This window comes from Lathyrus oleraceus, chromosome 2, assembly GCF_024323335.1.
Source record: "Lathyrus oleraceus cultivar Zhongwan6 chromosome 2, CAAS_Psat_ZW6_1.0, whole genome shotgun sequence".
Taxonomy (NCBI): Eukaryota; Viridiplantae; Streptophyta; class Magnoliopsida; order Fabales; family Fabaceae; genus Lathyrus; species Lathyrus oleraceus.
Genome location: NC_066580.1, coordinates 3,849,562 through 3,870,769, shown reverse-complemented (window position 1 = coordinate 3,870,769; position 21,208 = coordinate 3,849,562). Strand labels below are relative to the sequence as shown.

The following is a 21,208-nucleotide window of genomic DNA, read 5'->3' as shown; positions in this document are numbered from 1 at the left end:
AACGGATTTAACGTTTTATCAGAGTTTTCAAAAATGGCGGAAAAATCAGTCCCGAATCGACTTCCGTCTATTCTGAACCGCTACTAGAAAGCCGGACACACAAGTGTAATTGCTGGATTTTAATGAGAATGACAGAAACAATTCACACCAGAATTTTAACTAATTGAATGCACTTATCCTTAAAGTCTATTTCCAATGAATAAAATCTAGCTAACCGTTTTATCAAACAGTTGGTGTGTGTGTGTGATCGTTAATGAACAGCAATGGAGTTTGATTAAAGTTTTCTTGCCACTGCTGTCTTGAAAAAGAAGCAATCACCACACACTAACTGATATTGCGAAAACAGTTTGAAAAACGTAAAGAGGAGTAAGGTAAGAATACGATACGCAGAGATTTGGTAAGGAAGTTCCCCACGTCGTCCTCGCGTGTGGGTACGTCTCCCTCTCAATTTCAAATGAAATTGAGAACTTTGATTATCAATTATTGCCGAATCCGTTGATACAAGGTTTTGATACAAAGACAGAATTCTAAACTCTAAGAACCTCTTCTTGTATAAACCTTCACTTGATCTGAGCACGATCAAGATTTTCCTGCACAAAGTTGCAAACAATTCACCGGTTCCACGACCTGCTTGCGAAATCCCCCGATCTCCAAACGCAACGCTGCGGCTGAATATGTTCTGCAAATGTGACTCCCAAACCCTCAAGAACACTCCAGTTCTTGAAGGACAAACCAGTAGGTTTTTCCTAGAAACCCCCTTCAATCTTCGACTCAGCTAGATCCTCGATCGTTCCACTGCAAACCACAGCTAGATCCTTGATCGTACCACTGAACGTTATCTCGATGCTTCTTTAATCCAAAGAACAAGAATTGTTATGTGTAAATGTTCTTGAAGAAAAGTGATTGAGAAGATGAAGAAGATGAAGTCTCTTTCAGGTTTCTAATTGCTCACAAAACAATTGCTCCAACACTGCTTTTTATCTGTGTTCAATTGTTTTCCCTCAATGAATTCGTGTCTTGCACTGCTGTTATAACCTGTCTTTTATATGTTGCAAAACAGTTACTGTTATAGCATAAAACAGCTTTATGTATTGATGCATAAGAGTGTGTATCGATGCATACTGTAAGATATGTGAATTTTAGGTGAGATGGATTAATCATGTATCGATGCATAAATCGTATGTATCGATGCATGTGATTTTTACACTAGTATGTATCGATGCCTAATGCGTATGCATTGATACACAGGCTGTTTCAATAGGTCATGTATCGATGCATGGATCGTATGGATCGATGCATAAAGCCTTTTGCCTTTCATGTATCGATGCATGACTTGTATGTATCGATGCATACTGAACAAAAGGAGTTTTGTGATATACCACATGCAGTATGTATCGATGCAGAGGCTTATGTATTGATGCATACTGACACAAAATGCATTTTAATTGTTATTTTAAGAGAAGTATCAATGTAAGTCTATATGTACAGTTATGCAACAATAGAGTGGGATGAAAACACAATAAAACACAAATGTATCATGTAATGTAATGCACAATCAACATTTGGATGATGATCACACAATTTGCTATCATTAAAAATTAATTCAAAGTAAAAAGTTCTCTCACAAAGCGCATATCATACTTCCTGTTCGACTACAAGACATCTTCTTAATCTTTTGCATGATTGTGTCCCTCAATAGTATTAACTATCATATCATCGACGTAGACTTCTCGATTTCGCCCTATATGGTGGACGAAGACATCATCCATGAGGCGTCGGTAGGTGGTGTAACACCCTATTTTTCTAGAAATTATTTATATTAATTAATTATAATTTTATGTGTGTATCTAATTATTATTTGTGTGATGATTGAGATGTGTTAAGGCAACAAGAGTGGGTGACCATTGGGTAGAGAGTGTGGAGAGTGATTAGAGGTTGGTAGATTTATTTATAATTATTTTATTGATTAAAATAATATTTTAGTGTTACTATTTAAATGAAATAATAAAATAAAAGGAAATAATGAGTTTGGGGTGGAAAATGTGAATTGTGGAAAATTAAAATAAATAATATAAGTTAATAATAAATTGGGCCTTGGTGGAATATTAGAAAGATAAAAATTAGGTTTTTAATTTAGGAGGAGAGAAGTGAAGCAAAATTTTTACAATAGTTGAAAGTTTTGGAATTGAAGAAAAAGAGACAAGAGAAGAGAAAAGTAAGGAAAACCTCATGAGAGCTCTAAGGAATAGAATAGCCAAAAGCTTGGATTTTTCTGAAATTACAAGGTAAGAGTGGGAATTTGGTTCAATAATAAGGATATGAATGAAATGGTAGAGGAATGTTTAATTCTCTTTGGATTGATGATGAATGTTGATATTTGTTGAATGGAATTTATGTTTTAAAGTGTTCATGTATGTCCACCATTGATGATGTTTGAAGGTTTTATGGATTGATGTAGTATATAGATTCATGATTATATGAATATAATTAGTGATTTATATAGGTTGTTTATGCATGAATTTAAAACCATAAAATATTTTTGGTGATAATTTCATGGACGTTTTTGGGGTTGGAGAAGATGAAAATCATACTGGAACTTTAGAAAATTGCAATTTTTCGTTAACGCCTTCGTGCACGGTTTTGATCGTAACATTCAACTCAAAAATCATTTTGGGACAAGGTTTGAAGCATTGGCTAGATGAAACAGAGGGCTATAGCTTTATTTTAGGGTTACAATATTTTTTGTGATGCTTTCATGGATGTTTTTGGGGTTGGAGAAGATGAAAATTGTGATGGAAAATTCAGAAAAATAACAACATTTTGGTAATGCCTTCATCCACGATTTTGATAATAACTTTCAACTCGTAAATTATTTTAGAACGGGGTTAGAAGCGTTTGGTAGCTGAAACAGAGGACTGTAACTTTGTTATAGGGATACAATAATTTTAATGATTTTATCAGAGGTTGGTAGTAGGTGGAAAATAAGTTATGATGTGATGAATATGGACGAGGTCCATATTGACAAATCATTTGATGTATTGTGAATGATTGGGATGGTGTATTTGATTATATCGGTGGTAGTCCAGAATGGTAGATTACGTTATGCATGGCTGCAATTGTGTGATTGATTATGGATCACTAAATGTTATTATAATTGTTGTGTTAATTGCATTATTACCATGTCATGCATTCATTGTTGATATGTTGAAGGAGATAAGTCATAGGTGCGAAGGGGGACAAAAGACTTATCTGAAACTCAAAAGGCGAAGTTCGGGATTCCAAAAGGGGAATCGGGTTTGTAGAAGAACCAAATGTTGAATTGGTACCACATGCATATGAGTTGCTATCATGAGTCGCATAACATGAATGGATTATATGCGTGAAATATGACTATGTGTGATGATGGTGTTGTTGTATGTGATATTGATCATAATTTGGGCATGAGAACGTGATATGTTATTATGCGCAATTGTGTAGATGTTGTACTCTATTTTATATTCTATGTTGTTATTATTGAAATGAATTTTCACCCATTTTGTTTGAATGTTGCCTTTACATGGGCACCGTGCAGATACTCAAGAGTAGAGATGCTGTTGTGAGTGAAAGTTAGCTCCTGGAGATATTTCTTTTAGTTTATTTGTGTTAACTTTGATTATGCTCTGATATGTAACACTAGGGAGAGAATTTATTTATTTTGTGTTGTAATTTCCTAAGAGACAATGCGTGCTCTAGTATTTGTTTTATGTTTTGGTGTGATAGCATTTGGAGAAGACTCACGAATCGGTGCTTTTAATTTTGTTATGAAAACTATTATGATATTTTAAATTGGTATGTTTTTTTTATTATGATTCTGATGCGAAGATATTCAGATGAGTTGGATGTCGTAAAATATCCTAAGTGCAAATGTATGCAGTAAAATGTTTTATTGTAACCCGTGTTATGAAGCGGACTATGATTATTGTGAGTGATACCCTAAGTGATTGTGTTTTGTTAATTAAATTCTTTGATAATTACCCGCGAGTTTTTAGGGTGTTACATAGTGGTATCATAGCAGGTCGGTCCATCCGGACAGGTTGTTTAATTATGTTTGTTCCCTAGTATGCGAAATGTGTGTAAAAACATTGTCGATGCTTATTTTGTTTTCTATTTGCAGGTTGGGAATGAAACATGTGGGGGAGAAACATCTCTTCCCTTGGATGTTCCAACTGTAGAGAGCTTGGACATCATGTTGCTGCATGCGAGAGTGCAATGTTGGCTAGTTCAACTGTTTTGAGAATACTGTGTTTTTCCTAAACCCGAAAAGAGGTCGGATTCGAGGATGGTTTCAGTTAGAAAAATGGTGTGATCCTTGAGGGAAGACGACCATGTGTTCTCGTTGTTCGCATACTTGTGAGGGGGAAGGTGATATTTTGGATAGAGATGAGCCAGTGGTGTGTTGAATATCCTGACGTGTTTCTTAAGGATGTGAACGGTTTGTCTTTCATTAGAACAAGTTGATGTTATTCTTGAAATGAATTGGTTGGAGTTAAACCAAGTATTTACCAACTGTTTTGATAAGTCGATGCAGTTTCTTAAATCCAAAGAGGATGTGGATTCAAGATTCTTTTCTGCTGGTACAGTTGGGATGTCTTTGAGGGAGAAAGATCAGGTACTATTGAGATTTGCTTCTCGGAGAGTGAAGAGAAATGTGATGGCTAGTGATATGCTAGTGGTATGTGATTCCTGATGTTTTACAGAAGATATATGTGACTTGCCTCCAAAGCATGAATATGAGTTTGATGGAGGTGGAGAGTTGATGTTTGTATCTGCTAAGAAAGTGAGAGAGACCGTGAAGGATGAGACGCAAGTGTTTGTGATGTTAGCTTAGTTGGAAGCTAAAGTCAGGGGAGTAGTTTGTGATCTTCCTGCAGTGTGTGAATTTCCTAAAGTGTTTCCTAACGACATCAGTGATTTACCACTAGAGCGAGAGATTGATTTTACTATTGACTTGGTACCCGGTACTAGTCATATTTTTATGGATCTGTACGAAATGTTTGCTCCTGAGTTGAGTGAGCTGAAGAAACAGATGGAAGAGTTACTTTAGAAGATATTTGTTCGACCAAGTGTTTCTCCTTGGAGTGTGCCAGTATTATTAGTAAAGAAGAAGGATGGTAGCATGAGATTGTGCATTGACTATCGACAGTTGAACAAGGTGACGGTTAAGAATAAATATCCTTTTCCTAGAATCAATGATTTGATGGATCAATTAGTCGGTGCTTGTGTTTTCAGTAAAATTGATTTACGGTCGGGTTACCATCAAATTCGAGTGAAACCATAAGATATTCCACAGACTATGTTCAGAATGAGATATGGTCACTACGAGTATTCTGTGATGTCGTTTGTGTGACCAATGCACCAGGTGTATTTATGGAGTATATGAATAGGACTTTTCATCAGTATTTGGATAAGTTTGTGGTGGTATTCATTGACGACATTCTAATTTATTCGAAGACTAATGAGGAGCGTGTTGAGCCTTTGAGAATTGTTTTGGAGTTGTTGAAAGAGAATAAATTATATGCTAAGTTATCTAAGTGTGACTTTTGGTTAAGAGAAGTGATTTTTCTTGGCCACGTAATTTTTAGTGGTGGTATTACGGTTGATCCTTCGAAGGTTGATGATGTGTTGCATTTGGAGACTCTGAAGTTTGTTATGGAGATTAGAAGTTTCCCTGGGTTAGTTGGTTATTATCGTAGATTCATAAAAGGTTTTTCGAAGTTGGCAGTGCATTTGAGTCAATTGACTCGAAAGGGTCAAACGTATGTGTGGGATGTTGCTTATGAAGGGAGTTTTGTAGAACTCAAGAAAAAGTTGACGACTGCTCCAGTTTTGATTCTTTCAAGTACAACCGAACCTTTTGTTGTGTATTGTGATGTTTCTAAGACAGATCAAGGTGGTGTGTTGATGTAGAATAGACAAGTTGTGGCTTATGCATCAAGATAACTTAGAGTTCATTAGAAGAACTATCCTACTCGTGACTTAGATTTGGTCGTCGTTGTGTTCACACTTAAAATTTGGAGACATTATTTATTTGGCTATAGATTTGAAGTGTTCAGTGATCATAAGAGCTTGAAGTACCTATTCGATTCAAATTAGTTAAATATGAGGCATATGGGGTGGCTTGAATTGTTAAAGGATTGTGATTTTGGTTTGAATTACCATCCTGGTAAAGCCAATGTAGTGGCCGACGCACAGAGTCGGAAGATGTTGCATATGTCAACATTGATGGCTAGAGAATAGAGCTAATCGAAGAATTTAGAGATTTAAGTTTGGTTTATGAAGTCACACCTTATATTATGAAGTTAGGTATGTCAAAGCTTACTGGTGGTGTTTTGGAAGGGATTAGAGAAAGTCAGTGGACTGATTTAGAATTGTTAGATCATTTAGCTTTAATCAATCAAGGTTCAGGTGATGATTTCAATATTGATGATAATGGTTTTATAAAATTTTGTGACAAAATTTGTGTTCCTGATGTGTCTGAACTTAAGAAGAGTGTTTTTGAAGAAGGACACCGAAGTGGTCTGAGTATTCATTCTGATGCTACAAATATGTATCCGGATTTGGTAAAGATGTTTTAGTGGTGTGTGATGAAGAAAGAGATTGCAAAGTTTGTGTATGCGTGTCTGACTTATCGGAAGTCAAAGATGGAGTATCAAAAGTCGTTGGATTTGATGCAACAGTTGTCTATTCCTGAGTGGAAACGAGACATCATTTTGATGGATTTTGTGTCTAGATTGCTAAGGACTATGAAGAATTATGATAATATCTAGGTAATTATGGATAGGTTTACGAAGTCTGGTCATTTTATTCTGATGAGACTGGATTATCCATTGGAGAGGTTGGCGAAGCTGTATATCGAGAGTATTGTCACTTTGCACGGTATTCCGTCCAGTATTATATCTGACAGATATTTGAGGTATATGTCAGGGTTCTATGAGAGTTTGCATATGGCTTTGGGTACAAAGTTACATCAGAGTTCGGCTTATCATCCGCATACAAATGGTCAGACTGAGAGGACTATTCAGTCGCTAAAGGACTTGTTAAACGCGTGTGTACTTGAACAAGAAGGTGCTTGGGATAACTTTTTACCGTTGATTAAGTTTACATACAACAACAGTTTCCATTCGAGTGCTGAAATGGCACCGTTTGAGGCATTATATGGTAGAAGGTGTGGGACGCCTTTGTGTTGGTATGAGTCAGGAGAGGGTGATGTGATTGGACCTGCGATTATCCAACAGACCATAAAGAAGACCAAAGTGATTCAGGAGAGGATGATAGTTTCTTAGAGTCGCCAAAAGAGTTATCATGATAGACGAAGGAAGACACTTGAGTTCCAAGAGGGAGATCATGTGTTTTTGAGAGTTACTCTAGTAACTGATGTTGATCAAGATTTGAAGTCTCGAAAGCTTACTCCGCATTTCACAGACCCTTACCAGACTTTGAAAAGAATATGAGAAGTGTGAAGGAGAATTGCCATCCAAGGCGCAGCGGAATTTAAAAATTTCTCCATTTAGTGATCCTTACGAATGGGCATGATCAGTGATAGAATCGTTACCTCTTGTGGCGATTCAAACCTTTGGTGCAGATCTCTGATAATGATCAAAACCTTTGATACAGATCCACGGGGCGATCACGAACGTTGAACGATGACAACGTCTCTACTCAGTCCACACGAACGGATTCCTTCAATCGCAGTGCTAGCTGTTATGAATGAAGGCTTTGAGTGAGAGAGAGATAAGAAATTCCAACTCTTCAGTTGTGTTGTCTGTCTCAGTGAGTTACTGTGGAGTGACAATGCTTCTACCCAAGGGGTTCTATTTATAGAACCACTTGTGTGGGCTTCAAGCCAAAAAACCCACTTAAGTGCATTTTTGGCCCATATCTCATAATATGCCAAAATCACTTAAGTATTTGGTACCTTACCATATTTCGTATTCTACTTAAGTACACCGTACCTTACGATGTTCCTTAATTATTCTATCTCTCATCAATCCGTCCTTTGTGTGTGACCCTATAGGTTTTCGCGGCGTTGGCAATTATATTAAATCACATATTTAACATAATAAACAGTGAGTGGTATCTAGCGACACATCACTTCTACCCAAGTCACGAAAATGTCATGTGATATGACAAAACCTCCTGTGATAATAATTATGTGTATAATTACCCCTTTGCCCTTATGTCTATATTGAACACAAGGTATAGACCGTGTCACCCTTGTCCAGTTCAATATTGGGCCCATAGACATTTATCCTGTTACGCAGGATTGGCAAATTCCATCTAGGACACTCATGTCCCTCAGCATGCTTTGTGGAGTATCCATTAACTGTCTTTATGGTTATCCAGTTACGGACAACGTTGGATCAGCAATAAAGCACTCGACTCTACATCTAGGATCCATAGTGGTTTCAGGTCGAAGAGTGGTATACACTATTATTACCATGAGAATAACTTATGACACTTTGCATAACTTTCTATATAGTATTCTCATAGCGGGTCAATCCGGTATAAATATTACTCCTAATATTCATACCTATGTTTAAGACTTGATAACTCTTTATCCATGATCCATGAGATGTGATCATCAGTCTACAAACATAATAGTCTTAATGCTTTAATGTTATCCCACTTCACATTAAAGCTCGACTACGGATACTTTAAGAACAGTGCCCTTATGTTTAATGTGTTCTCATGATTAAGTCACACTTAATACATTAAACGGACTATCTATTCTAGGGACTTTATTAATCAACCATAATAAAGAAAATGCCTTTTATTATTAATAAATAATTCGATACAAGTACCAAAAGTATTGGCCTCTAGGGCTTACACCAACAAAGTGGCCTATCGAATTGCTTTGCCACCGTCGCTTTCTAATCTTCATGATATGTTTCATGTGTCTTAGTTGAGGAGGTACATTTCGGATCTATCTGATGTGATCCAAGTGGATGATGTACAAGTGAGAGATAACATGACTGTTGATGCATCGCCCATGCGGATAGAGGATCGAGAAGTGAAGCAATTATATGGTAAAGAGATTACCTTAGTGAAGGTATCTTGGGGAGGACCACCTGGTTGAAACGTAACTTGGGAGGTTAAGAGCCAGATGAAGGATTCGTATCTGAGTCTGCTCACTTTAGGTAATTTTCGAGGGCGAAAATTCTTTAAGCGGAGAAAAGTTGTAACACCCTATTTTTCTAGAAATTATTTATATTAATTAATTATAATTTTATGTCCGCATCTAATTATTATTTGTGTGATAATTGAGATGTGTTAGGGTAACAAGGGTGGGTGACCATTGGGTAGAGAGCGTGGAGAGTGATTAGTGGTTGGTAAATTTATTTATAATTATTTAATTGATTAAAATAATGTTTTAGTGTTATTATTTAAATGAAATAATAAAATAAAAGGAAATAATGAGTTTGGGGTGGAAAGTGAGAATTATGGAAAATTAAAATAAATAATGTAAGTTAGTAATAGGTTGGACCTTAGTGGAATATTAGAAAGATAGAAATTAGGTTTTTAATTTAGTAGGATAGAAATGAAGAAACGAGTTTACAGTAAGTGAAAGTTTTGGAATTGGAGAAAAAGAGGCAAGAGAAGAGAAAAGTAAGAAAAATCTCATGAGAGTTATAGGGAAGAGAATAACCAAAAGCTTCGATTTTTGGTTCAATAATAGGGATATGAATGGAATGGTAGAGAAAAGTTTAATTCTCTTTTGATTGATGATGAATGTTGATATTTGTTTAATGAAATTTATGTTTTAAAGTGTTCATGTGTGTCCATCATTGATGATATGTGAAGGTTTTAGGGATTGATATAGTATATAGATCAATGATTATATGAATATAATTAGTGATTTATATATGTATGTTTATAATTGAATTTAAAACCATAAAATATTTTTGGTGATGATTTCATGGATGTTTTTGGGGTTGGAGAAGATGAAAATCGTGCTGGTATTTCAAAAAGTAACAACTTTTTGTTAACATCTTCATGCACGGTTTTGATCGTAACTTTCAAGTCATAAATCATTTTGGGACGGGGTTTGAAGTGTTAGGTAGTTGAAACAAAGGGATATAACTTTGTTTCAAGGGTAAAATATTTTTGGTGATGATTTCATGAACATTTTTGGTCTTGGAGAAGATGAAAATCGTGTTGAAAATTTCAGAAAAATAACAACTTTTTGTTAACGCCTTCGTGCACGGTTTGGATCGTAACTATCAACTCGTAAATCATTTTGGAACGAGGTTTAATGTATCGGGTAACTAAAACAGAGGGCTATAGCTTTGTTTTAGGGGTGAAATAATTTTGGTGATGATTTCATGGATGTTTTTGGGGTTGGAAAAGATGAAAATTATGCTGGAAATTTTAGAAAAACAATAACTTTTTGATAATACCTTCGTCCACGGTTTTGATAGTAACTTTCAACTCGCAAATAATTTTGGGACGAGGTTAGAAGCGTTGGGTATCTGAAGCAGAGGGTTATAACTTTGTTACAGTTATAAAATAATTTTAATGATTTATTAGAGGTTGGTAGTAGGTGGGAAATAAGTGTATGATGTGACAAATATGGACGAGGTCCGTATTGACAAATCATTTGATGTGTTGTGAATGATTAGGAGGTGTATTTGATTATATTAATGGTAGTCCAGAATGGTGAATTACGTTATGCATGGTTGCAATTGTGTGATTAATTGTGGATCACTAAATACTATTATAATTGTTGTGTTAATTGCATTATTACTATGTCATGCATCCATTATTAATATGTTGAAGGAGATAAGTCATAGGTCCGAAGTAAAGACTTATCCGGAACTCGGAAAGGGGAGTTCGGGATTACAAAGGGGGAATCGGGTTCATAAGAAGAATCAAATGTTGAATTGGTATCACATGCATATGATTTATTATCGTGAGTCGCATAGCATGAATGAGTTATATGCGTGAAATATGACTATGTGAGATGATGGTGTTGTTGTATGTGATGTTGATGATAATTTGGGCGTGAGAATGTGATATTATGCATGATTGTGTAGATGTTGTACTCTATTTTACATTCTATGTTGTTATTATTGAGATGAATTCTCACCCCTTCTGTTTGAATGTTGTCTTTACACGGGCATTGTGCAGATACTCAAGAGTAGACACGCTGTTGTGAGTGGAAGTTAGCTCCTAGAGCTATTTATTTAGTTTATTCATGTTAGCTTTAGTTATGCTCTGATATGTAACACTGGGGAGCGAATTATTTATTTTATGTTGAAATTTTCTAAGAGACAATGTATGCTCTCGTATTTATTTTATATTTTGGTGTGGTAGCACTTGGAGAAGACTCACGAGTCGCTGCTTTTAATTATGTTATGAAAACTATCATGGGATTTTAAATTGGTATTTTTTTTATTATGATTCCATTGCGAAGATATTCAAATGAGTTGGATGTCGTGTACACATCCTAAGTGCAAATGTATGCAATAAGTTTTTTTTATTGTAACCCGTGTTACAGAGCAGGTTGTGATTATTATGAGTGACACCCTAAGTGATTATATTTCATTAAATAAATTCTTTGATAATTACGTGCAGATTTTTAGGGTGTTACAGATGGTGCCGACTTTATTGAGATTGAAGGGCATGACATTGTAGTAGTAGTTACCATGATTTTACATGAAGGTTGTCTTTGGCACGTCCAGGGGATCCATCCGAATTTGGTTGTACCCTAAATGTGCATCCATGAAGCCCAACATGCGGTATCCTGATGATCTGTCAATGCGGTGATTGATGTGCGAAAATGGGTACGAGTCTTTAAGGCATGCGACATTCAGATCAACGAAATCTACGCACATGCGCCACTTGTTGTTAACTTTCCGTACCAGAACTACGTTTTCCAACCATATGGGATAGTTTATTTGTGTGATCAACCCGACATCAAATAGTTTTCCCACCTCTTTATATATGACGACTCTCTCTTCCTTGCTGACTTTATGCTTTCTTTGCGCCACTGACTTGGCAGAGGGATCGATGGCAATGCGATGGCTCTACACTTTGGTGTATATTCCTGGCATGTTAGAGGGAGCCTAGGTGAACAAGTCAGCATTCTTAATGAGTTGGTTGGCTAATTCCCTTTCCTCCTTTACGGATAGAAATGTACCTATCTTCGTCATCTGATGGGTGTGAGAAAATATCTAGACCTCTTTTAAGTCTTCCTTGGGAGTGAGCCTTTCACCTTTGGATCCCAATTTAGGGTCTCAACATTCGAAGTTAGTATTTGGAACTTCAGAAAGGGGAACATCTAAAAGTGCAAGCTCTTCTTTAGCTATCTCCTGACCACTCATGTAGCACTCGCGAGCCACTTGTTGATCCACTCGGATTGTACCTATTTGCCCATCAGGGAACATATATTTCAAGGTTAGATACATAATGGACACGACTGCTCTGAGGGCACTGATAGTCGGTTTCCTGAGGATGATGTTGTATGGTGACACAATGTCCATAATTAGGTAGTTTACATCAATCGCCCTGACTCTAGTTCCCTCTCCACGTGTGGTTTCTAGGGCTATGTAGCCCATTATTTGTACATGTTCGCCTGATAACCCCGTCAAAGAACCACTGAATGTTTCTATGTCATCGGGTTGAGTCACAACTTCTAGAAGGCGTCCCAAAATAGAATGTCAGTAGAGTTGCAATGGTCTATCAAGACACATTTTATGTCTTGGTTCCCTTGTTGCATAATGATAACTAGAGGATCATCATCGTGAGGGTTGAGTCTGAGGGCATCATCCTAGGAGAAGATTATATTAATCCTTGTTTTCCCTTGAGAGCCTATGGGGAAGCCAAGGGATATTACGTTTGTCACAAATACTTGCCTTGCGTACTTCCTCCGGGAATATCTAGAGTTACCTCCACCGATGAAGGCTTCAGGGATGGTGTTTATGCTGTAGGTTGTGATTTTGTCGGCTATCTTAGGAAGAAGGTGGAGAAGATTAGAAGTGTGACCCAGGTTAGTTTTACTAGGGCCCCACTGGTGGGTGCTACTATATTGGTCAAAAAATACAAGTGTGCATGTTTCCCCTACAAGGGCAAAGATACTCATAGGTCTTAGTAAGTTTATAACAGTTGTATGTGGTTAAGGTTTGCTCGCGACAGTGAGAAGCCCTGTACGATGGTGTTTTGAGGTATCTTAAGATACATGCTCATATAAGGTGAAAGGCTCTGCTGATGGGCGGTGATGCTTAGTAGCAAGCGTACGATTATTGATAGTCATGTATAAAGACTATAACGAGCGTTGTGCTGTTTTGGGTATAAAGAATGTGTATTCCTTCAAGTTTATCCCTTTTTCTTAAGAGGAGATGTATTTATAGAGGTCTATATGACCTATGGTTTCCTCCGAAGTTGCCATCGTCCACTTAGCCAATAGTGGATAGTTGAATCCCTATTTCCAAGGGAGTTGTGGGTCAGGAAATGTCATTGACTTTCTCTTTGCCCGAGAAACATCTTATCCCATGTTTCCCACATAAGAGTGAGGGAAGACTACGAGGCAAGGTGATACCTCCCTTTGGACGACCTTCTATCATCGCCACTTCTAGGACGGTCTAAGGGCATCGCCTTAGGCGATGCCTTTTACAAATATAACACTACATCACCATTTAACTAAGCATTTATGGTTCTCTAGCGGAATAAGAATGAATTTAATTTAAGAAGGCTTACATAAATATGACATATGATCTTGAGTGAGAGGGTTTACAAAACTTATTGTGTAAAAAAACATTACAATCCAGAAGTTAATATCAATACAAATTATTATTAGGTGCCCGTGAAATAACTTCTGAACATATAAATTACATAAACCTTTTCTCATTCCAAAAAATAACAGTGGTCGATTGATTAGGTTGTGCCCTAAGTATAACTTTCAAACGGAACAAACTTACATTCTCAAAGTTTTAGAAGATTTAAAAAAAAACATATAAAATGGAATAAACACTCCTCAAATTAAGGGTGTTCACGGTGCGGTTTGGGTGGTTTTGACGCTAAAAGTCATCCGAACTGCAAAAGAAAAAAAATGAGTGATTCAGTTTGGTTCGATTGACTTTTAGAAATAAAAACAAATCAAATCAAACCAATGCGGTTTGGGTTGGTTCGGTTGGTTCAGTTTTTTAAAATAATTGTATTCAACCATACATTCACATATAGAGAATAACATAACTTTGTGTTTAGTCATTCTTACATTACCAAATAACAATAAAAATTATCATATTTGGACCACAACTTCCCAATCAATATACAAAATTTAGATTAGACAAAAATGGAATAAAAAACATAAAATAGTAGCATAATATAATATTAAAAATATTATAATGAAATAGAAAAAAATCTGAGAAGTGTAGAAAATAGAGAAGATGAAAAAGAAAGAACCGAAGAGATGCAAGGTTAAAGAAGAAACATGCGATAAAAACGTAATTTGAAGAGACAACGATAACATAAAAATGAGAAGATGAAAAAGAAAGAACATAAGAGAGAGAGAGAGAGAGAGAGAGAGAGAGAGAGAAGAAAATGAGAGATATACATGGCAAATAAGATACGAAGAAGGCGTGATACTAATACGATAGATTTGAGAAGGCTAAAACTGAAACCCTAATTGTGAGTAAGAGAAAATTGTTTATAATCGTAAGGCTGAGACATAATATATTTGCGTTTTGGATTGAATGTGAGATCAGTGATGTTTGGGTTGTAACGTAATACAGTTTGATTTGGTTTGCAAAATATAAACCGCAAACCGAATTAAACCGCACAATTTTGTTAAAAAATGACTCAAACGCATCTGAATCAAAGCAATTTTGTATAGTTTTAATTTGATTTAATTTACAATTTTTTATTCGATTTTAAACACCCCTACTTCAAATCATTTAACTTCCGACCAATAACATCACATTCCTATTATTATATGGGTTTAATGGTGATGCATTGAAAGTGTAAAATAGTTTTACACAGTCATCCAATAAAAATATATCATTTCGTCATATCATACCAATATTTTAAAATTTTCAGTCTAACTTGACGGAATGCATGGTCCTCATTGGTTGACAGTGTAAAATAAAATTACACGGTCAGACCATCACCCCCTTTCTTTTATAACATATTTAATTTGCTAGATACTTTAAAAAAAACGTGATTGTTGTAAATAAAATAGTGATTGGGTGAGAAAAGTGTTATAAACTCTAGATATCAAAAGTTAAAAAAAAAAAAAAAAAAAAAACTCTAGATGGCCAAACAAATTCATTGATTTTCTTTCCCGTTTATTTTATTTGCTTATGGAATATTCTCTCGCCCAATTAACAACACTAGCGTATACTATACACAACCAAGTCAATGAAACTCCGCGTGACACAGGCATGTCAACCGGACGAACCGGTCACTCATCACCGACTATTGAAAAAGACATTCTTCTCCTCCTTCCCACTTGTACTTTCAAATATTCCATATCCAATTTCGTCATCATATCCTCTTTTCTCCGGTTCGAACCTTTAAACCGGTCAATGATAAAACGGTCATACAAAAAAACCACTCCATTCTTTCTCATTTTGACCTAAATTCCCTTTCCCTTTCCTCGATTCCATTTTCGTCTCTGAAGAAACAAAGAGATTCACTCCAATCCAATCGGTATCACTTCTTCTCATTTCCAATCCATTTTTTTTCTTTCATTTTCAGTTTTGTTTATTGTTACTGTGATTTCGTGAATTTCGATCTCGTTTTCAGCCTAAATTTCATGCTTTTTTTTTCAATTCATGAATTTTAGGGTCAACTGGGTTGTTTAGCTTGCACCTTTTTTTCACTTGATTTTCTGTTTAACTTCATGACTTCGATTCTTTGAGAAGCTGTAGTAGAGTATAGAGTAGCGTCGACAGTAAAATTCACTAGTGTTTAGTTTAATTGATTGATTTTGTTTTGAATTATGTGTGTGGATCTAGTTGATATGCTTCTTCAAAGCATGAATTTTTGTAATTTTTAGTAGATTGTGGATTTTCTCAAGTTCGTTTCATTGTTTATTTTGTAGCTTTTTAGCGTGTATTTTGTAGCTTTTTAGCTTTTTAGCATGATCGTGGAAAGAATTGATTTTGAATAAATTGATTGTGTAAAATTGATTTTAGCTAAAAGTGAGTTGAAGGTGAAGTGATTTATTTTTGGATAAGTTTATGTAGAAGTTAGTTAAAATGTAAATTTCAATGTAAAAATCATGATTAAGCTCAAAAAGCTACAAATTTTAGCTTCAAGTAGAATCAATTATGGAGATCCCGGAGGAAGATTCAATTCTACTTTGGAATAACCAAACACCTTAAAATCACTCCAAAATTAATTTTACACCTTAGACATGTTTTTGGCTCTTCCAAAATTTAAAACAAACATAGTATATACAACAAAGAGAGTGTGACGGATTAGTTGTATGCTGTGGTGTATAATTTGTATAATAATCAACTGTGCTAGTTGTTGACTAAGTAAATATTTTCAATTTTCATGGACATGTCACTTTCAGGATTTAGCATAAAACAGAAGCTGTTGCAGAAAAATGCTCCCTCCACCACAGCAATCTCGGGTTGGAGGACTGCAAACGTCTTTGTCTCTAGTTTCTTTGGATCCGCGGTTGTCTCCTGAGGATCCTAGGTCGAACTCTGATAATCTTCGAGAATCTCCTACTGAAAGTGCTAGTTCTAGAGAAACCTGGCCTACTGCTGATGCAATTGCTGCGAAGAAGATGGAGAATGGAAAAGCTGCTATTGATTTTCCTGATCAGTCAGTTATTCGTCGTGTTTCGAGTGCGGACAGAATTAGTCTTCAGGATATTGCTAGAGAAAGAGTGGATGTAATATGTGATAGAATGCACCGTCTACCTGACGAGTTTCTAGATGAGCTGAAAAATGGACTTCGAGCTATCCTTGAGGGAGGGAATGGCTCGCAGCATAGAGACGAGTTTTTCATTTTGCAGAAGCTTGTTCAGAGTAGATCTGATTTAACAGCCAAGACATTGATTCGAGCACATCGAGTGCAGCTTGAAATTCTTGTTTCTATAAATACTGGAATTCAGGGATTTTTACATCCTAGCATCAGTCTGTCGCAGACATCCCTGATTGAGATATTTTTGTACAAGAGGTGCAGAAACATAGCTTGCCAAAACCAGCTTCCAGCTGACGAGTGTTCTTGTGATACATGCACCAACAACAATGGCTTCTGCAATCTTTGCATGTGTGTTATCTGCAGCAAGTTTGACTTTGAAGTAAATACTTGCCGTTGGATTGGATGTGATTTGTGTTCTCATTGGACTCACACAGATTGTGCCATTCGGGAGCAACTTATCTGCATGGGTCCTTCTGTTAAGAGTGGATCAGGGCCAAGCGAAATGGTTTTCAGGTGTCAAGCATGCAGTAGGACTTCAGAACTATTGGGCTGGGTTAAAGATGTCTTCCAGCACTGTGCACCTTCATGGGATGGGGATGCCTTGATAAGAGAGCTTGATTTTGTTAGTAGGATCTTTCATGGTAGTAAAGACCAACGCGGGATGAATCTCTTTTGGAAGTGTGATGATCTCAAGGAAAAACTGAAAAGTAGAAAAATGGATTCTAAAGCAGCATGCAGGGCAATATTGATGGTTTTCCAAGGTATTAAAATTTCTACTTTACTTGCAAATTGTAGTCTTCCAATATCTATGTTGATATATGCTGACACACGTGCATTCATGCAGAGTATGTATAATATATAACAGTGTTTTGCACTTTCTTAATCTCGTTTACTATTTCTATATCAAATTTAGTTATGTCTGACTGAACAAACTGTAGTTCATTAAAAAACTGAATTACAAGTGATAAAAAGAACAGCTTTAAGACTATATTTTGAGATCATAGCCAAACTGCCTGTTTTCTCTTCATTGAAACCCAATTCTAAACACATAAGAATGAGATGTTTCTTTGATTTGTTTATTTATTCTCGATCTAACTAGTGCTTTCCTACTTGAAGAGCTTGACCTGGACAACTCAAAGAGTCTGGAAAATGCAGAAAGTGGAAGGCTGATAGCTCCGCAGGAGGCATGCAATAGAATTGCTGAAGTGGTGCAAGAGGCTATACGAAAGATGGAATTTGTAGCTGATGAGAAGATGAGGATGTTCAAGAAGGCTCGCATAGCTGTTGAGGCTTGTGATCGTGAATTAGCGGACAAAGCCAGAGAAGCAGGAGATCTCAAGGTGGAGAGGCAAAAAAAGAAGTCACAGATTGAAGAACTAGAGAGAATTGTGAGGCTTAAAAATGCAGAGGCTGATATGTTCCAATTGAAGGCTAATGAGGCCAAACGAGAGGCTGAGAGGCTCCAGAGAATCGCACTTGCCAAGTCTGATAAATCAGAGGAAGAATATACCAGCAACTATTTGAAACAGAAGTTAAGTGAGGCTGAGGCTGAGAAGCAATATCTGTATGAGAAAATCAAATTGCAGGAGAGTTCTCGCTTATCGCAGAGCAGTGGTGATCCTTCTTCAATGCTGATGTATTCCAAAATCCATGATCTTCTATATAACGGTCCTCCCAAGGCAGACAGTCAATCTAATGACTGTCACCCTTTCCGTACAAACCCCTGATGAGTATCGGTTCGGTGTTTGTTGTAATCTCTTACATATTATTATAGCATTCTCATTCTGTTATACAATTGACATAGAGTTGGTTCAATTCCATTACATTTGAGGCAGAATAAGCCTTTGTAGATGGAAGAGGTACTATTAAATGCTTATAATTAACTGGAACTTGGAAACCAGGTTTGTTCTATTTAGTGTATGTATGAATATGTTTCAGTGGCGAATTATTGATTGTTGCTTAATTTGTGGAATCCAGTTAGTTGCTCATTATGTTTATATGTTAGGATGACGTAGTCTTATTTTTTGTCCTTGTGAGAGTTGAACCATGACTAGGTCTAGACCAAACCGCGTTGAACCAGTCAGTTTATCGTTTGGTTTAAATACGGCTATATCATGTTGTTTAATTGAACCGAACTAGGTTTTAACCAAGGTTGGTTCAACTGGTTTTAACTTTTTAAATTATATCTTATTTTCTTACTTTTTTAGTTATTAATCTGTCATTTGGTTTAGTTATGGGTGAAGTGATTGAACCCACAGTAGTCAATAGCGGCGAGCAGCGGAGGCTGACCGATATGGAAAGAGTCTCTAGAGCGGTTTCTAGCTCGCCATCCTTTTTCTCCTCTAAAAAACTGAAATTACCCTTTCAATTTACAATGTTTTAGGAGTAAATTCAGGGGTTTCAATCAAATTTGAGTTGAGACTCAATCTTCATCTTTCGATCATATTTCTTCATATGAGTTATGTGTGCTTTCATTTATTTAATTTTATATTAAATATACATTTATAATTAATATATGTAATTATAGACCAGTCACTTTTGGGATCGGCTCGGAGACATTAAAAGTGACACATTGTTATTATTTCTTAAAACTGCAAGAAACTACATTACATCAATGGCAACTATTTTTCTTGCATCACTTGAAAGGTGGCATGCTCATTTTCTTATCAGATGGGGTTGAATTCGAGCCATTGCTGCTCTTTGATGAATCCCTAGGTTCTGGAAAACGGTGAAAAGGAATACCATTCTCAAATGTCAAAGCAGCACTGATTCCATGGCACCTTATTTGAGAGTTTTGGCACACATTTGGTGTAACAATCCTTGCATTGTTAACAAACAAACCTGCTCTACCACTGTTGGTGATGCTGATCACCTTGCTTGGAAGGCCAGAGGGGACTACAGAGCCATTTGGGAAATGCATTAGATGATTGAGCAGCAATGGTGTTGGAATAGAGTGGCTAAGTAAGAAATCATGGAGTTCGTTCGGGGTTATTGAAAAATGAGATAAATCTTCATCATTTGGCATTAGGAATGTGAGATCATTGTTTTGCAGTGAGTTTGGCAGGCTGTTGAAGATTTTGAGGAGGATGACAAATCCATAATAAGACCGACTTCGCATGTCGGACATGGCTGTCTGCAGGTCGGTTTGGTTGAACGCAGATGTCGTGGTTTGAGATTCACCAACTGCAAAGAGTGTAAGCAGAAGTATAAACCAGGAAGCCATTGGGAACTTTTGCTTGAATCTCTAGTGTTTGTGTAATAATGAATGAAATGTGATCTCACTTTGCATGGTATTTATAGCAATGTTATTTAATTTGTGCTTATGGTGTCACACATTTTTCCTTTTAGGTAGGTGTCAGGCCTTTTGTGCATGAAGGGAGAGCAGTAGTTAGCCTAGAAAGCTCAGAATGTGCTTGAAGGGAAAATGTGAAAATAAGTCATCAATAATGTCAATACTACTTAGTTGTAAATTCTAGTGAGAAAATTATTAATTGATACTTTTGCTCTTAAAATTATACAAAAATAGTAGCACACGTATCAAATTGTTTCACTCACTTCTTTAAATACTATATTTATTATTCTATAAGATGCGACTATGTCATGCATAAGTCTTTATACTCTTTATAAAAGTTTTATCATTTATGATGTTAGAAAATAAAAAATGTCAAAAATAAATAGTATGAAAGCTTATTAAAGAATAGGTATTTTCAAGTTGTATATTTTCTGACACATGTATTTTAAAAAGATGATTAATGGCCTAATCGTAAAAGCTTAAACTCGTTTCAAATTTCAATGAGTTAAATATTATTATTTTTAAAATATTTATTTGATTAATTATCTTTTGATATGTGACGCTATTAATTATTTGATAAATATTATTTATTAATTATATTAATAATATTTTAAAATATATTTTTTATGTTAAAATATGATGTGATCGAGAATATGTTATTTGTCACTAAGTAGACGGTATGATGTCAAGATTACGTCAGAAAATTAGAGAGAATTAAAAAAAATCAAAAGATTAATATTTTTTTAGAAGAGACGAAAAAGTGAAAAATATCAAAATAGGGAAACTAATAATTTTTGAAATATAATTTTTAATTAACAAAGTCATTAATAACGGATAACACAATTGGACAAGTTCGGTCTGTCTGCATTATATTTTAGGATGACAAAGAAAATCATACCCATACATATCTACGTATAAAAGTCGTCATGGATATGGGGCAGGTAGCTTAATGAATATTTATAGATAAAATATAATGGATGTTATGTGATAATAATTTTTTGT

General features: G+C 35.8%; 3 protein-coding genes across 3 annotated transcripts; 2 read left to right on the top strand and 1 right to left on the bottom strand.

Moving 5' to 3' along the window:
* Positions 1–5,406: 5,406 nt before the first annotated feature.
* LOC127121002 (uncharacterized mitochondrial protein AtMg00860-like) lies at positions 5,407–5,946 on the top strand. The gene has a single exon (XM_051051622.1). It carries the CDS (start codon positions 5,407–5,409, stop codon positions 5,944–5,946), a length of 540 nt encoding a protein of 179 aa, XP_050907579.1.
* A 9,568-nt stretch (positions 5,947–15,514) lies between these two features.
* Positions 15,515–18,911, top strand: LOC127117508 (OBERON-like protein). Its single transcript, NM_001427335.1, has 3 exons — positions 15,515–15,684; positions 16,556–17,675; positions 18,031–18,911. Exons 2-3 carry the CDS (start codon positions 16,589–16,591, stop codon positions 18,639–18,641), a joined length of 1,698 nt encoding a protein of 565 aa, NP_001414264.1. The 5' UTR covers positions 15,515–15,684; positions 16,556–16,588; the 3' UTR covers positions 18,642–18,911.
* A 555-nt stretch (positions 18,912–19,466) lies between these two features.
* On the bottom strand, positions 19,467–20,194 carry LOC127117509 (uncharacterized). The gene has a single exon (XM_051047553.1). It carries the CDS (start codon positions 20,135–20,137, stop codon positions 19,550–19,552), a length of 588 nt encoding a protein of 195 aa, XP_050903510.1. The 5' UTR covers positions 20,138–20,194; the 3' UTR covers positions 19,467–19,549.
* Positions 20,195–21,208: the final 1,014 nt, after the last annotated feature.

Bases quoted from the DNA above. Each gene is read 5' to 3' on its own strand.
- LOC127121002 (XM_051051622.1), top strand. From the start codon at position 5,407: ATGGAGTATATGAATAGGACTTTTCATCAGTATTTGGATAAGTTTGTG.
- LOC127117509 (XM_051047553.1), bottom strand. From the start codon at position 20,137: ATGGCTTCCTGGTTTATACTTCTGCTTACACTCTTTGCAGTTGGTGAA.
- LOC127117508 (NM_001427335.1), top strand. From the start codon at position 16,589: ATGCTCCCTCCACCACAGCAATCTCGGGTTGGAGGACTGCAAACGTCT. The intron at 17,676-18,030 runs GTATTAAAATTT...TCCTACTTGAAG, and splicing joins AATATTGATGGTTTTCCAAG to AGCTTGACCTGGACAACTCA.